This window comes from Mesocricetus auratus, unplaced genomic scaffold, assembly GCF_017639785.1.
Source record: "Mesocricetus auratus isolate SY011 unplaced genomic scaffold, BCM_Maur_2.0 Super-Scaffold_100007, whole genome shotgun sequence".
NCBI lineage: Eukaryota > Metazoa > Chordata > Mammalia > Rodentia > Cricetidae > Mesocricetus > Mesocricetus auratus.
The window spans coordinates 65,580,403-65,597,272 of record NW_024429191.1 but is presented as its reverse complement, the minus strand read 5'-3'; the positions used below and the strand labels follow the sequence as shown (position 1 = coordinate 65,597,272).

General features: G+C 40.8%; 2 protein-coding genes across 3 annotated transcripts in view; both read left to right on the top strand.

Annotated features, from left to right (window-relative positions):
* Rad51c (RAD51 paralog C) overlaps nt 1-5,017 on the top strand; it is a 36,522-nt gene extending 31,505 nt beyond the window's left edge. For both annotated transcript variants that reach the window (XM_021231069.2, XM_005076889.4), the window contains one exon: nt 3,942-5,017. In XM_021231069.2, coding sequence (XP_021086728.1) covers nt 3,942-3,978 — 37 coding nt within the window. In that variant the 3' untranslated portion in view covers nt 3,979-5,017. The remainder of the gene's footprint in view (nt 1-3,941) is intronic.
* A 3,845-nt stretch (nt 5,018-8,862) lies between these two features.
* Ppm1e (protein phosphatase, Mg2+/Mn2+ dependent 1E) overlaps nt 8,863-16,870 on the top strand; it is a 129,859-nt gene continuing 121,851 nt past the window's right edge. Inside the window, exon 1 of the mRNA XM_005076890.4 lies at nt 8,863-9,471. Coding sequence (XP_005076947.1) covers nt 9,029-9,471 — 443 coding nt within the window. The 5' untranslated portion in view covers nt 8,863-9,028. The remainder of the gene's footprint in view (nt 9,472-16,870) is intronic.

The window sequence follows — 16,870 nt, the reverse complement described above, 5'->3', positions numbered from 1 at the left end:
TCCCATCTCTGCCTCTAAGTGCTAGATTACAGGCAAGTGCCACCACGCCAGGATTTGGAAATCATTTTATGTTTGAAAGACTCATGCTTATTTCGCATATGTACTTTGATTGCTGCTTTTGAAAATAACTGCAATATGGTGCATTGTTGTTTAGGTATGTAGTAAAGGTTCAAATCTTCTTATTTTAATTACTGAAACCTGTGTGTGCTGTCTTGGTGCCAGATATGTCATTTATAGATTACTCTTTCACAAGGCAGCAAACGACTTCATATGCCCAAGTTATTTCCTTTCTGGAAAAGATGCATTGTGTCAGCATGGTCACCATGTGTGGTAATTGATAACGTCTGTGCCACATGGCTTGTTTCTACTCTTGTTGGACACAGCCATTCTACCACCTATGACTGCCATATGCTACAGCACTCGAGGTTAATGGAGTCATTTCATCTTCCCTTCTAGTCACAAATGTTACTGTGGCTCAATTCCATCAACTAAGAAGAAATTATTTAGCAATACTAAATATATATATATATATATAGCACCTTGGTTAGGAATTTTTGGATTTAGTTGCCTGTTCGATTTTCATTGAAAAAGCTGCCGCTGTTGGGTTTTTTGTTTGCTTTGTTCTAGTTTTGATGAATGCTGCAGAGTGATGGGCATCTGATGACCTAACTAGGACATGTTCAGTATCATGAATTTTTACATGTATTCATTCTAAGTGAATATTTAAAAGTAATTAAAAGTTAGATGATAATAAAGGTAAAATTTTATTACCAAGAAGTATTTTCTGATTTGTATAATGAAAATTAGTCAGAAAATATTGGTGTGGATTTTTTACTTGTTCACTTTAGAAGAGTCATTCAAGAAAGAACATGCTATATGCCAACATTTATAGCATCAAATCACCATCACCCTCTTCTCCTGCAAGAATGTCCTAGTCCATATTTTGGTGGCTAGATAAAAAGAAAGTTGGTTGTCTACAGGTAAAACTTTTAAAAAAAGACTAGAAACTGTTTGGGTACTTATTAGCCTTTAAAAATAGTAAAATGTAGTTCAATATGGCTTGTTACTACTTGGAGTGAATTTTAATTTTGATAGTTTTGGCATATTCCCACAAATGACTATATAGCCTAGAAGAGGAAAGGAATTAAAAATTATTATAGGAATGATGTTTGCTTTTTTTTTTTTGCATCAACTGGGGATGATTTTTAAAATATATAGCTATTGATTGAAGCTCCTATTTGAAAAAACTTTTGATAATTTATTTTTATTTTATGTGCACTGGTTTTTTGCCTGCATTTATGTCTGTGTGAGGATGCTGGATCCCCTGGAACTGGAGTTACAGTTGTGAGCTGTTATGTGAGTGCTGGGAATTGAATCCATGTCCTCTGGAAGAGCAGCCAGTGCTCTTTTCTGCTGAGCCATCTCTCCAGCCTTGAAGTAATTTCTGTTGTACTCTGTTGCCAGATATTCGGTGGTATGATGTGATTTGATGACAACATTTTTTTTTAAGATTAAAAAGTTTTAGTTGGCCAGGCTTAGTGGAGCACCCCTTTAGTCTCAGCACTTGGAGAGGCAGGTGGATCTCTCTGAGTTTGAGGCCAGCCTGGTCTATATAGTGAGTTCCAGGATAGCCAGAGCTACATTAGCGAGACCCTGCCTTCTCAAGACACCTCCCTCTAGAAAGTTTTAATTAAATTAATTTAAAAGATTTAAAGATTTTTGAATTATGTATATGGGGGCTGGGAGGGTTAGTGGTTAAGGGCAAGTGTCACTCTTTCAGAGAGAGAGAGAGAAAATGTGTGTGTGTGCGCACGCACAGATGCTTATGGAGGTCAGGAGAAGGCATCCACTTCCCTGGTTGATGTTACAGGTGCTGGTGAGCCTCTTGACATGGGGCAGGAACTCAAACTCAAGTCCTCTGCAAGAGGCAGCAATTGGTCTTAACTGCTGAGCTTTTTACATACTACCCTTCTGTTAAGTTTTTAAACTTTATTATATAAAAAATTGCAAAAAAAAAAAAAACTTCAGTAGACAGTGGCCCATACCTTTAATCCCAGCACTTGGGAAGCAGATGTAGGTGGGTATCTTGAGTTTGAGACCAGGCTGATCTACAGCTGGACAGCCAGGGCTACACAGAGAAACCCTGTCTCTAAAACCAAAACCCCAAACAACAAAACCCTTCATACACTAAAATTAACCAGACCCTTAACCTATACAACTCAATGGACTTCTCTACACAGTTAGGGTAGCCATTATGGAAACTGGATTTTATGTTTACACTATAGGATTTTAAAAACTTTTTATTCTTTTGGTTTTTTAAGGCAGAGTTTCTCTGTGTAGCCCTAGCTACCCTGCAATTCAGTCGAATTTACTCTGTTGACCAGGCTGGCCTAAAACTTGGAGATACATCTGCCTTTGCTTCCCAAGTGCTGGGATTAAAGGTGTACGCCCACTACCGCCTAGCTCTGTAGAATGCATTTTTATGTACTTATCTACCACCAAAATCAAAAAGTCTTGACAGAATTAAAACTAGAAAAACAGCTTTATATTTTCTCTCATAGTTCATATTCACTTTGTGAATTCATTTTTTAAAGGATTTTATTTATTTACCTGTTAGTTTATTTACTGACAGGGTCTCTCTACAGAGCTCTGGCTATCCTGGAACTCAATCTGTAGTCCAGGTTGGCCTTGAACTCACAGAGATCCTCCTGTCTCTGCTTCCTGAATGCTGGGATGAAAGACATGTGCCAGTATTCATGACCTTTTAAGAGATTTTAAAAAGTTTATATGTATGTATGCCACATGTGGGTGCCCTCAGAGACCAGCAGAGGGCATCAGATCCCCTGAAGCTGCTGTACAGGAGATTGTGACCAGCCTGAAGTTGGTGCTGGGAACTAAACTCAGGTTCCCTGGAGGAGCAAATGCTCTATCTAGTTCTCTGGGTCATCCCTCCGCCCAGAATTCAGTTTTTAAAATAGTAAAAAGCAACAGATATTTTTGTTTTTTGAGACAGAACCTGTGTAGTCCTGAAGAAATCTGCCTGCTTGTTTAACTTAAAATTCATCATTAGGCCTAGCATTTGCATAAGCATTGACTTGTAGGCCACTGGATGTGATTAAATATATCTTATTATGCTGGGTCCTTAAAAATACAAAACTACTTTGAAACATAAGGCATATTTTATTATTTGAGACATGATATTAGCTTAAATCATTGACTTTAGGAATTTAACAATAGAGGTTTTTAAAAACAGTGTTTCTATTTCTCTTATAAACAGACAAGATAGGCTGGGCGTTGGTGGCGCACGCCTTTAATCTCAGCACTCAGGAGGCAGAGGCAGGCGGATCTCTGTGAGTTCGAGACCAGCCTGGACTACCAAGTGAGTTCCAGGACAGCCTCCAAAGCCACAGAGAAACCCTGTCTCGAAAAACCAAAATAAATAAATAAATAAACAGACAAGATAGACATATTTTAGAAAAGATAGAGTATATATTCTAGACTTCCATAACTTAAGAAAATATCAACTGGAGATAAATTAAGGAGTTACAGATTTTTAAAAATTACATGCCTTGGCAAGGGAGTAGTGGCACATGCCTTTACTCCCAGCACTTGGGAGGCAAAAGCAGGCGGATCTCTGTGAGTGTGATCTCAGCCTGGTCTACAGAGTGAGTTCCAGGACAGCCTCCAAAACAATACGAGAAACCCTGCCTCAAAAAAAAAGAAAAAAAAAGAAAAGAAATCCACTGTTAACTTTGTTTCAAGTAGAATCTTCTAGACCTAAAATTTGCTGTAATTTCAGCTTAATCCACTTTAAATTCTATTCCATATAATCCTTTCATAGTTTAAATTTTTGTTATTGTATCCTCTTAGTTAAAACAAATGCAGAAAATTATTTATACAGTGATAAACAAAACTGAACAACTTTTTTCTGATTCTAAAAGGTTAGGAATCTGGAAGCTGCCACTATCCGTAGGCTGAAGGAGAACGGAAGATGACTTGGATCCCTGTCCAGCCTGAAGTCCAGTGAACAAACAAGGGGAGCAAAGTCACCAAGGAGATGAAACAGACTCAGCACTGAGACAAGGGAGAAGAGAAATGCTCCAGCTGATTTGCTCTCCTAACTTACAGTTTCTTGTCAGTGCCTCCCACTGGGCAAATGACAACTGAAAGACAACTGTCACTGAAGCCCAGTGACCGAAGTCTAAGCCGGTCAGCTCTGCAGCAGTATGGAGTGGATGGAACAAGGAAGGAAAGAATGGGCATGGTAGCAAAATGGACAAGGTTAAACACAAGTCAGTTCTTTTTAAAAATCAACTTTATTGAGGTTTCATTCATGTACAGTATACTCATTTTCAATGTATATTTTTAAGCCTTTTGTATGCTGGGCAAGTGCTCTACCACTGAGCTACATCCCTATTATCATTAATATATACTTTGATAATTTCATAATTCATATAATCCCCCAGTTAAACTAGATAATATTGTTGTCTTTTTTTTTTTTTTTTTTTAAGACTGTAGCTGTGACTGTGCTGGAACTCACTATGGCAGACCAGATTGACTTTGAACTAACAGAGATGTATCTGCCTTTGTCACATGAGTGCTGAGATTAAAGACATGTACCACCACACTCAGTGAGAGAACATGTTTAGTGAATTTACAGTATTAATTCTAGCTCCTTTCCTGATTTCTCACATTTGGTTAGTTTAGCCTTTTTCGTTGGTCACTTGTTTTTATTGAGATGTTCTGATTATGTAGCCTAGACTGACCTTAAACTTGCAATCCTCCTGTCTCAGCCTCCTGCATGCTGGTATTACAAACATGTACTACCATGTACACCACCTCTGGTTTAGTCTTGCCTATTTTTTAGAATACCATATGGGTCAGGTGGTGGTATATGTCTTTAATCCCAGGACTTGGGAAGCAGAGGCAGGTTCATTTCTGAGTTCAAGGCCAGTCTGGTCTAGAGAGCTAGTTCCAGGATAGCCAGGGCTACAAAGAGAAACCCTGTCTCAAAAACCCAAACAAACAAACAAAAAAACATATGAATAAAATAATATGTATTCATTTGTGCAACTGAAAATATTTTTATTTTATGTGATCAGTGTTTTGCCTGCTGGTATGTATGCATACAATATGCCATGTCTCATACTTGCAGAGGCCGGAAGAGGGCATTGAATTCTTTGGAACTGGAGTTAATGGGAGGATATGAGCTTCCATGTAGGTGCCCGGAATCAAACTTGTGTCTTCTGCAAGAGTAATAAGTCCTCTCAACAACTGAACCATTTCTCCAGCCCCTCTTTTGTGCAATTTTTATTTTCAGTATGTTTTTATTTTTATTGTATGTATATGTGTTTGCCTGCATATATGTATATGTACCAAAGAGGCATTGTCCCTTAGAACTGGAGTTACCCAGGCAGTTTTAAGCCTCCATGTGGAGGCTCTCTACAAAAGAAGCAAGTACTCTTAAATGCTGGACCATCACTCCAGCCCTCTCAACATGTATGGTTTTTGTTGTTGTTATTTGTGTTGACTATGAAGATCTCACAAAGATAGGCTGGCCTTTAATTCACTATGAACTGAGGCTTGACTTCAATCCCCCTTGCCTATTTTTTTCTGAGATGGTCTCACTATGTATCCCTAGCTGTTCTAGAACTTGATATGTAGACCAGGCTGGCCTTGAACTCACTGAGATCCAACTGCCTCTGCCTTTCTAGAGCTGGGATTGAAGGTGTGCACCACCACATCTAATTCAACTCTTAGTCTTGTTGTATTCTGGGTACTGAGATTCTAGGCATGTACCATACTTAGTTCATTTGTTTTTATTGACAAGTAGTATTCTGTTGTGTGAATATACTACAGTTATCCATCTTACATGTTCATGGATTTGTTATTGCTTCAATGTCTGAGATGTTATAAATACAACTGAACATTTACATACAGGTTTTCATGTATGTGTTTGTGTATATGGCAAGTTATTTCTCTTGGGTAAATAACTGAGAAAATGTTTGAGCTATACAAGAAGCTACTAAATTCAACATTTTTACCCTAAAACATTGCTATGAAAATTCATAAAAGGACACTGCATATTTTTGTAAGAAAAGTATCTCAAAAGAATTTGCTTTGCTTTTTATAAACATTATGCTTTTCATATATTTTTGAATGAAAAATTTATATTTCAGCAAAAACTAAAATCATATTAAGTACAGATAACTACATTTGTTTTTAAATACAGTGGCAGTAAAATGTAGTCTTATTTTCTAGAGACAATGCACCTAATGAGATAAATACAAAGATGAAAATAAAGTACAAACTATGTTAAGAGCCAGGAAGAAATCAGGTGGTCTGAGAAAAACCAATTGAATTTAGGAGACAACTCTGAGACTCTAAGAATGTGTCACTATATTTTCTATTAAGCAAAAAGTAAATAGAAATGGACTCGAGAAGTGTGATGAGAAAGGAAAGCAAAGTGATGTGAAATAATGATTAAAAGACTTGACAATGGCAAAACCACCTACACAACTGCTTTGGGATCCTACACTGCTGTCAGCAACCGCTGACAGCTCCTTTGCTAAAAGAATGCAATAGGATCCATATTGATCTTTGTAAAGGCGTATCTTTATTAATACAAGCAAAGACGCCTCTCATTTCCAGTAACAGAGGTGTGGGCTTTCCCTTTTATTCTTTAAAAGTAATGTTTTACCAACATACATCATTTCCCTTTGATGTGTGGGTTGAGTCATAAATTAATGTCACAAGTGTCATCTAAATGAAGTAGGAAACTACATTATGAAGGAAGATGTAGCTTGACATGCATTGTTACCGTTGACAGCTACGCACTCCTAAGTAAATGTCACCATGTTAAAATTGGAGATAGTAATAGTTCATTGGAATGCAAAATTGGACATTTAAAGTTGCTGCAAGCCGGGCGTTGGTGGCGCACGCCTTTAATCCCAGCACCTGGGAGGCAGAGGCAGGCAGATCTCTTCTGTGAGTTCGAAGTCAGCCTGGTCTACAGAGCGAGTTCCAGGACAGCCTCCAAAACAATACAGAGAAACCCTGTCTCAAAAAAAAACCTAAATAAAATAAAATAAAGTTGCTGCAGTCTAGTTATTATTTATTTATTGTTAGACAAGACCTCACTACATAGCCCTGGCTGATCTGGAACTTGATAGGTGATTCAGGTGGGACTTGAACTCAGTGTACCACCGCCTCTTCCTCTAGAGTGCTGGGATTAAGGGCTTGTTCCAACACACCTAGCTCTTTTCTAGTTTTTCTGAAATGGCAGTGAATGGGTAGGGTGAAAATGAAATTAGTTTGGAGGCTGTTGGCATTCTACAGAGAAGTTGCTTTACACAGACTAATTGAGTCTTTCCATTTATCTTACAAAAATTCCAAGTGCATTATTTACTAAACACTTTCTATCATGTATTATTTAGCCTTTACCTAGGAGAGAGAATAGAACTCTTTTACATGATACCATTAGTAAGTCCAACCCACTTAATCTTAAAATAAGTATCAGGTCAGGGATTAAAAAATATAGTATTATAGAAAAACAGTTGGTGAGAATACACCCTCTTCTGCCATTAATAACTGACTGGAAATGGTATTTCAGATCCTAAATCCATCTGAAACCCAAAAACAGTAAATGGAAAGGATGAAGTGGATAATTTGTGAGTACATGTTTTTCAGAGCAGAGAAAAAAATCACTATGTTTGTGGTGAATTACATGCTGCCATGGACATGACAGTATGCAGCAATGATGTTCTCATCCATACAGCTGTATAACAAGTCCCTCTGAGCACCCACCACCAACACCATCACCAGGAAGCTTGAAAATAACAGGTTTGTGTATAGTTTGGTAAGAAAATTAGAATAATTTAAAGTCAGTTTTAACCCAAGAAAGAAAAAAGACAGGAGGTGTTGGGGAAGAACAAACAAAATATAGACAACACAGATCATGTGATACGATATGATGTGCATCATTCAGAAGCTAAGGAGGGGAGTTTGGTGAGATGGAAAACTTACAAGTGAAATCTACCATTTCAACCATGGATTGAGTCCTTGTTGCATTGCTTGCTTCTGACCTTGAGCAAAGTCACTGTTTTTAAGGCTTGTTTCTTTATCTGTAAAACAGAATCATAATGATAATATCCTTTAGGGCTGTGGTGAGGATTATAGAGATGAACATGTGTAAACTGCAAAGCCCCATAAAAATAAGACATTGTGTGGACACGAGGCACAGATAAATTTTCATAGAGCAGAGTTAGGGGGGAAATTCTAAAAGCTTCAAGACTTAGATCTGGATATCAATGTCACTGCTGGAAAGTCTGGACTTTAAAGCGAGTAAGTTACTATTTTATTTCCCACATCTTTTTTTTTTTTGTGAAATGGGGATATTTACAATCAGATGAAAGAACCTAAGCAAAGAAAACTATCCTTTTAGGTGCTTGTGCCCCATCTCTAATTTTTCCATTTGTATCCTTAGTAAAAATGTTTACTGTGTGGTATCATATGAACAGATATACTAAGGCAAGCAAAGAAAATGAAGTCAATACAGTCCTAGTGGAACCAACAGAGATGCATTAGTTCACTCACACTATTAGGGTCTTCACTCAGTAAGGACCATTCGAAGTTGGAGTGCAGGAGTTCAGAGTCCTTACTACACAGATTCGACGGGAAGGACCCTGGAATTCTTAATTAGAACCGGTTGCCATGGCGACAGTCTCTAGGCAGCGTGGGCTGAGCTCTCGGTGGGCTGCCGCTGGACCCTGTGCGCGCGCCCGCCACCAACTTTCCCTCCAGACCGGAGAGGGGTGGCGCGCTCCGCCCCCGCCCCCGGGCCGCGCACGTCAGAGCTCGGTGGCGCGCACGCCTGCGGGAGCCCTCTCCAGGCAACCCAGTGCTGATCGCCGGTGCCGGTGCGGCCGTTCCCCCTCCGTCGCGGGAGGCGAGGCTCCGAAGCAGCCCCCTCATCCTCCTGGGCTCACCCTCCACCCACTTTCCGGTGGACCTCGGGGCATGAGCAACGATGGCGGGCTGCATCCCTGAGGAGAAAACTTACCGACGCTTCCTGGAGCTGTTCTTGGGCGAGTTCCGCGGACCGTGCGGCGGCGGCGAGCCAGAGCCCGAACCCGAATCTGAGCCCGAGCCTGAAGCCGAGCTGGTCGCGGCTGAGGCGGCCGAGGCTTCGGGGGAGGAACCGGGGGAGGACGCTGCGACAGTAGCGGCGGCCGAGGAGGGGGAGCAGGACCAAGACCCCGAGCCTGAAGAGGAGGCGGTGGAGGAGGAGGCGGCAGCCGAGGGCGAGGAGGAGGAGGAAGCGGCGGCCCCGGGGCACTCGGCCGTGCCGCCGCCGCCGCAGCCCCAGCTGCCGCCGCTGCCCCCGCTCCCGCGGCCGCTGTCGGAGCGCATCACCCGAGAGGAGGTGGAGGGCGAGAGCCTGGACCTGTGCCTGCAGCAGCTCTACAAATAGTTAAGTAGCGGGGCTCGGCCGCGGGTGGGCCGCCGTCTCCGGGTCGCCGGCCTGGGTCCCCGTCCCCGCCACCCGCGTCCCCGCGGGGCACCCGGGCGGGGTCTCCGCGCCTGCTTCCCAGCCCCTCTTCCTCGGCTCTCTCGGCCAGCTTCACGGCCACTTAGCACACCCCTCCCCGGCTCTGGCTCCTTCCTGGGAAGGTCTTCCCTCCCGTCTTGGGCTCCCCATTCTTCCCAGCGCCCTTCTTCCTGGGGTTTCCTCCCACCTTCGTCTGCCTGCCCTTTCCCGGGCTACGTTCCTTGTTGGGCGGCGGGGACGCCCGCTCCTTTATGGACTGTGAGATGCCTTCCTGCGTAACCGCAACAAAGCTAATATACCGTCCCGGTGTTCAAAGGAGCCCAGACCCCTAGATTTTCCGTCAGGTGCTCACGGTTGAAATGAAAAGCTCTCTAGATGGCTTTCCTACGCGAAAGCCTAGTACCATACTTTACAGACATTCGACAGCTCATAATTGAGAGAGATGGGAAGGAATTGGGAAGGGAGGGTAAGTAAAGCCCTACCAACCAAGTCTTTAGGTGAAAAGACGCGGCTGTAATTCATTAAAGTAGACTAGTCAGCCTGGTTTGATAAAATTGCAATTAAGTGCAGTATTTTCAGTCCATTAAGTAAGTAGATGGGGTGGGAGGTGGGGGAAAGCAGATGGCTTAGCTACCCAGATGAAAGTCTAAAATAGAAAGGTCAAGGCTTTGCCTTTCATCCGAGTTCTGCTTTTTATGGGCTTGAAATAGAAACGGTTTACAATTGCGTTTCTTTCCAAACGGAATTGTTCCAAAATAATACCTCTGCAAACACTGCTAAGCCCGAGTCGTTTGCCATTCAGCTAATAGTAGCAATGAAAGGTGTTACTCTGACCACCCAAAAAGTTTACTACTGCAAGATTCACTGCAGCTAAATTCAAACCCACTTCCTGGATTTCTCCAAAACCTAAAAGAAGGGCCTGGAAAAGATAGCTGTTTTGTCTTTGTCTTTGACCCTGTAGGCACCTGATCAAACCATGCTCCTGTTAAAGCTTTTCAAAGTGAAAAATTCTTACTGAGCAGGTCTGTGGAATTGGACCGTGTGGATGCCACACTTTATAAACCGTCTGGTAATTAATTTTAAAATAATGTTTGATTATCAAGGGAATAATGCGTTTTGGGGAAATGCAAAAATAAAATGGCGTGTAATACCACCACCCAGGGGTAAGCAGCATTAACGGTTTAGAGTACTTCTTCTTTTGTAAACTATCAAAGAAAAGAACCTACAGAATGCCATTTTTTATACACTATTCAAAGACACCAAAGCTTCTGCTTACAATATAATGGAAGCAAAGGAATTTATCTCGGACTAGTACTGTTTGGATAGTTTTAGCCTTTACAAATGCGCTCCCAGAATTTAAGGGACACAGTTTAAGCATTAGAGAATGCGCCCCTACCCTATCATTAATGTAGTACAGCCCTGAACATTTCAAGGCTTTTAAAATTGAGATGTTCATGATGAGATGTACAAAGTGAGATGGTAAGATGTGGGTGGTTTTTTTTAATGTGAAAGGAAACAAGATTAATTTTAATGTACATACAAATTAGAAAATGATTAAAATGATATGGTGATCACTGATGGAGAGCAGAAGCGTGTATTTGAGATAAAACTAACAAAATTAAAGTTAGATTTTTATACTCTGAATTCATATAAGGTCAGACTTTGTACTGTATTTTGTTCTGATGCTAACAGAGATAAAATGGCTGGCTTGTTTATGTAAAGTATCTTTAAGGTTCTTAGTGGGTTAAAAGTTTTAAAATGTGTAATGACATTTTTAGTTTTTATTCTTTTAAGAAAGCTTAAGACTTAGTCACAAGAATCAGGACCAGCTGACTCTAGTGTTAGGTCATTTTTGTATTCAGGATCTTCATTTTACAAGTGAGACATCTATCTGCCTCTGTCCAGATTTGAAAAAAAACAAGCCGTGTACAAATGATTCCAACACTTTCCAGCATAATCACTGAATCTCAAAACACCTTGACATACTTGGAGTGTTGGTCTTTTAAATGTCTGAATTTCTAAATACTTAGAAATACTTCTTTTTAAAAATGTGCCTGTGTAGGGTGTGTACATAGGCAGGTACCTATGGAGGTCAGAGGTCTAGAATTCTCTGGAGCTGAAATTATAGGTGGGTGTGAATTGCCTACATGTGGATGTTGGGAACCCAACTCCAGTCCTCTGAAAGGGCAGTAAGTGCTCATAACCACCTAGTCTTCTCTCCTGTCCTAGAAGTAATTCTGACTACAAACGCTTCATAAAGACTTAAAAACGCACATTTTCTCAGCTGGGTGGTTGTACACACCTTTAATCACAGCAGAGGCAGGCAGATCTCTGAGTTTGAGGCCAGCCTGGTCTACAGAGTGAGTTCTAGGACAGCCAGGGTTACTCAGAGAAACCTTGCCTCAAAAACAGCAGCAACAACAAAAACAGATGCGTAGCTAAGAAAAGAATGAAGGTTTAGGCAACTTAAAGTGTCTTAAAAGTTGGAATTGCTGCTCTTGCAGATTGAGGTTTAGTTCCCAGCACTCATGTTACTCCAGTTCCAGAGAACCCAGTGTCCTTTTCTATCCTCACTGGGCACAAAGCATGAATGTGCTGTACATACATTCAGCTCACATTCATAAAATAAAAGTAAATCCTTTTGAGGGGGAGATTTTTTTTTTGTTTTTTTCACTATGTAGCCTTGACTGCCATGCAGCTCACTCTGTAGGCCAGGCTGGCTTGGAACTTACAGAGACCTACCTGCCATTGTCTCCTAAGTACTAGGCTTAAATGGGTGGGCTACCATCCTGGCTAAAAAGTTTTTTTTTTTTTTTGGTTTTTCGAGACAGGGTTTCTCTGTGGCTTTGGAGGTTGTCCTGGAACTCGCTTGGTAGTCCAGGCTGGTCTCAAACTCACAAAGATCCACCTGCCTCTGCCTCCCGAGTGCTGGGAGTAAAGGCGTGCGCCACCAATGCCGGGCTCTAAAAAGTTTTTTTTTAGAGTAACATTTAGGATAAAAATTTTACCTTTAAATTTCAAAATGGAAAATTGTGCATAGATATACTCTGCTATATAAAACAACATGTAACATTTTGAAAGAACAATAATTTTAAAATGTTAACAACTCCCAACATCCTCCTAACACACCATACACACACCTATGAGGAAAAAAATCCTGCCTCCAGCTCCCAAAGTACTGGGATTACAAGGTGTGCCTCCATGCCTGGCTTCCTTTTTTTCTTGGTAGGTATCTATTCTACCACTGAGCCATATCTTCTGACCCTTTACTTCTTGAAAAAATAGAGATGATGTTACATTTGATTCGAATGTGAGAGTATGAGGCCACTTGTGTAGGTTTATAAATGAGTACTGTGTACAGTACAGCAACAATATAATACAATACCAAGGATCAATTCGTTTTAATCCATGAGAAACAAATATGCTGAGGTCTCATTTTAAGGCTGTGTGTTATAAGTTTTCTTTTTAATCTTTTTATTTTATTTTGTGTTATCAATTTCAAAGCAGTTGTTTTCTCAGTTATTCATTTCAGCTGGGACAGGCTTCCCAAGAGGGAGAGAGCTATCACAGCAGGGTGGCAAAGTTAAGTAGTTCCAGATGGTTTGCAGTAGCATTGAAGATGGCACTTTCAAAATGGATTGGAAAACAAAATCATTGGTTATAGACACTAATAATTAAGTTATGTTGAATCATGAATGACTTTGGGAGAGGTCAGAAAATGATTTGGCTTTGTTTCCCTTTTATGTATATACATGGGAAAGTAAAGGAATAAAAAAATGTATCAGTCCTTTTTTTTTTTTTTTTTTTTGGTTTTTCGAGACAGGGTTTCTCTGTGGCTTTGGAGGCTCTTGTAGACTAGGTTTGTCTCAAGCTCACAAGGATCCTCCTGCCTCTGCCTACCGAGTGCTGGGATTAAAGGCCTGCACCGCCGCCACCGCCGCCCGACCAGTCCTTTCAAAATTAAGCATTTTCTTATAAAAAAATAACTATTCACTAAAAGGTGGAGAAAATTTACATAAACAAAAAGGGTAATATAAATACAGCTCAATGTTAATCATAGCTCCCAAGTCTTTCACATAACCTTTGAGGCTGCTACTTTAGGAGTTTTTAAATATCCTTCCTATCTTCTTAATATTGATGCTCTGTAACCGACCTTTTCAAGTCTGCTTGACTTGTCTTTCATCAACACCGTTCACTCACATGATTGGCTGTTGTGGTTACTCTAATGGCTCCCAACTCTGCCTCCATCCTTGCTTTGACTTCTACCTGGGTGTCTAAAAGGCTTCTCAGATTTAACTGTCCAACCTTTCTTCCATCCCCCAAACAAAAACAAAACCTGGCACTCTGTTTTGTTTGTTTGTTTTATGTTGCTAGGGATTGCATACTAAGTTAGTGCTCTACCACCCATCTGTGTAAGGAATCCATCCCTGATTTCTCTTCTGACCCCTCACATTTGATTTGTTAGTTTAGCATTGTAAATCTCATAAATGTGTCTCTTCCTATTCCCACTGCCATTGTCATTCTTGTCCATTTTATTTACCCTTTCCTGGCCAAAGTGACTACTCTAGGACTAGACTAGATAGTTTTTTTTTCTTCTTTTTAAAAAAATTATTTGTGTGTACATGTGCTTAGCCTACATATATGTTGGTGCACCACATGTATAGTTAACAGATGGTTGAGAGCCACCACGTGGTTACTAGGAATCAAACCTGGGTCCTCTGGAAGAGCAGTCAGTGGTCTTAACCACCAAACCACCTCTCCAGCCTCAGATTATGTAGATTTATATAGATATAGTATATTATACTAAACATTAAAATTTTTAATAGTATATATACTTACATTTATTTGTTCATGTTTGTGTGTGTGTGTGTGTATATACATATATGTGTATACATATGGTAGTAAATTATCTCCTTCTGCCTCGTGGGTTCCAGGAATTGAACTCAGATCAGGTCACCAGGTTTGGCAACAAGCGCCTGTATCCACTGAGCCATCTTGCCAGCCATAGTTAGGACATTTTTACCCTTAATTGATGATAACTAAACTGCAAGATTAAAAGCATAGTCCTAAACTTCCAAGTCAACCAAAGACTTCTGATCCCAACTGTAAAGACAGAGTTCCAACAAAGTTTGGAAGAAAGAGATCATAGAAGACCACCCTCATTCTTGAGACCAGCTGCAAGTTTGGGAGTTTCTCAAAACCAACCTCAAATCCAATAATTCTCTAGAGAGACAAACAGAACTCATTGAGCACTATGGATATACTTTATTACAAGGACAAGCTACAGATTAAAGCCAGCCCAAGGAAGAAGTGCCCTGTGGGAGAGTGGCAGACATGTCAGGCATCTTCATGCTCAGGGATGTCTTATCCTTCTGTAATATGCCCAGAGTGCAGACAATCTAAGAATCTCACCCAAGTCCCAGTTTTCAGAATTCTTACTGGCGTTTGCATTTAGGAATATTTTTGACGTAATCAGAGCTTCTGGGCACTTAAAGTTTCCTCCTAAGACCTGAGGACAAAGTCTGGACCTTTCTTTAGGCAAAGCCAATTCTTTCCTACGTACCCTTTGCCAGTTATTCCCATTGATATCCAGATGAAAGGGAATGAGACTTTCTTCTTAACTCATCGGCCTTGTCTCCGTCTGTGGCCAGCCCGATCTCTTGTATATTGTGTAGGTGTCCATTTATTATCAGTTTCTTTAGGAAACCTGTCATCATCCATCCATCTGTAATGAACCAAGTGTCTCTTCTCTGTACCCTTCCAGAGTACCCTGTGCACATTCCTCATGCAAGCTCTGGTTGCACTCATATCTTTTGAGAAACTAATGTTTATCATTCCACCATTCAACCAGTGGTCTTCACAGTGAAGTGCACCTAATATAATTCCTGAGAGTAAAGGAAAAATGGTAAAATCTGTTGAATATAAACTATGAAATTAAGCCTGGCATGGTGGCACATACCTGTAATTCTCTGCATTCTAAAGATGTAGGCTAGAGGATAGCGTGTTTGAGGCCAGCCCGTGCTATAACAAGACCACACCTCCAAAAAGCAAGAGCTGAGTATGAGGATGTAGCTGAGTGGTAATTACTTGTTTAGCATAAGGAAGACATTGGATTCAATCCCCAATAGTGCCAAGAAAAAAAATAAAGAAATGAAGTGCTATTAATATATGCTGTAATTATGGAGATTGGTAATTTGCTCTGAATGCAACTGATTTTGTGGCAAGCCTGGGAGCTGAGAGGTTGACAGTGGTACGTCTTCTCTAATTTCCAGGACATTGTAAACTGTGTGGGTCACCTGTGCCTGATTAAATAGGATTTTATGTCCTAGTTTAAAATTTTTTAGTTCTCATGAAATGGAAAAATAACTTTAATAATTAGGAGCTAGAGAGATGGCCCAGAGTTTAAATCTCACCACTCTTCAACAAGACAGGTGTCCTATAATGCTTACAACTCCAGCTCTGAGGGATTCAGTTTCTTCTTCTGGATTCTGTGTGTATGCCCTACACACAAATAAATATTTTTTTAATAGTCTAAGGTTGAACTTTGTAGTACAAGCATAAAACATGTTATTGTCTTAGTTATGTATAATTTTTCTAAAAAATAGTATGTTTCCAAAATGAGCTAAAATGCAAGTAAAAAGGTTGTGTAATATTTGTGTATAAGAAACATATGGCCTGGGCATAGTGACACTGGCCTTTCATTTTAGTACTCAGGAGGCAGAGACAGCTGGATCTCTGAGTTTGAGGCCAGCCTGGTCTACAGTGAGCTCCAGAACAGCAGAGTGAGATCGTATCTCAAAGGGAAAAAAAAGCAGGGGGTGGGGTCAGGACTGTGGCTCAATGGTTGAACATCTGGGTAGCATGTGTAACATGATAAGTTTGATCTCTAGCGTCGCAAACAAACCATCTAATGCCAGCATGGTGGCACATGTCTGTAACCATAGTACTTAAGGGGCTGAGGCAGGAGGATGGTGAGTTTAGCTAACCTGGACTATAATGCCAAGATCCTGTACATTGGTTATTTTTCTCATCACTGACAGAATATCTGACAAAAGAAAAAGATTTGGCTCATGGTTTGCGGATATAGTCTACAGTCCTAGGGAAGTTGTCTACAGCTGTTGTTTAAAAAATGGCAGGAGAGAGAGAGGAAGGGAGAGAGGGGGGGAGAGAGATATGCCATCATTCGACAGACAGCTAGAGTGGAGTTTTTTATTGGGGGAAGAGAATGGAAAAGGGGGAGGAGTGGGGAGACCAGCTTCTGGGGACAGGAGTGGTGGGAGAACGGAAGAGAGGCAGAGAGGGGGAGGGGGAGAGGAGGGG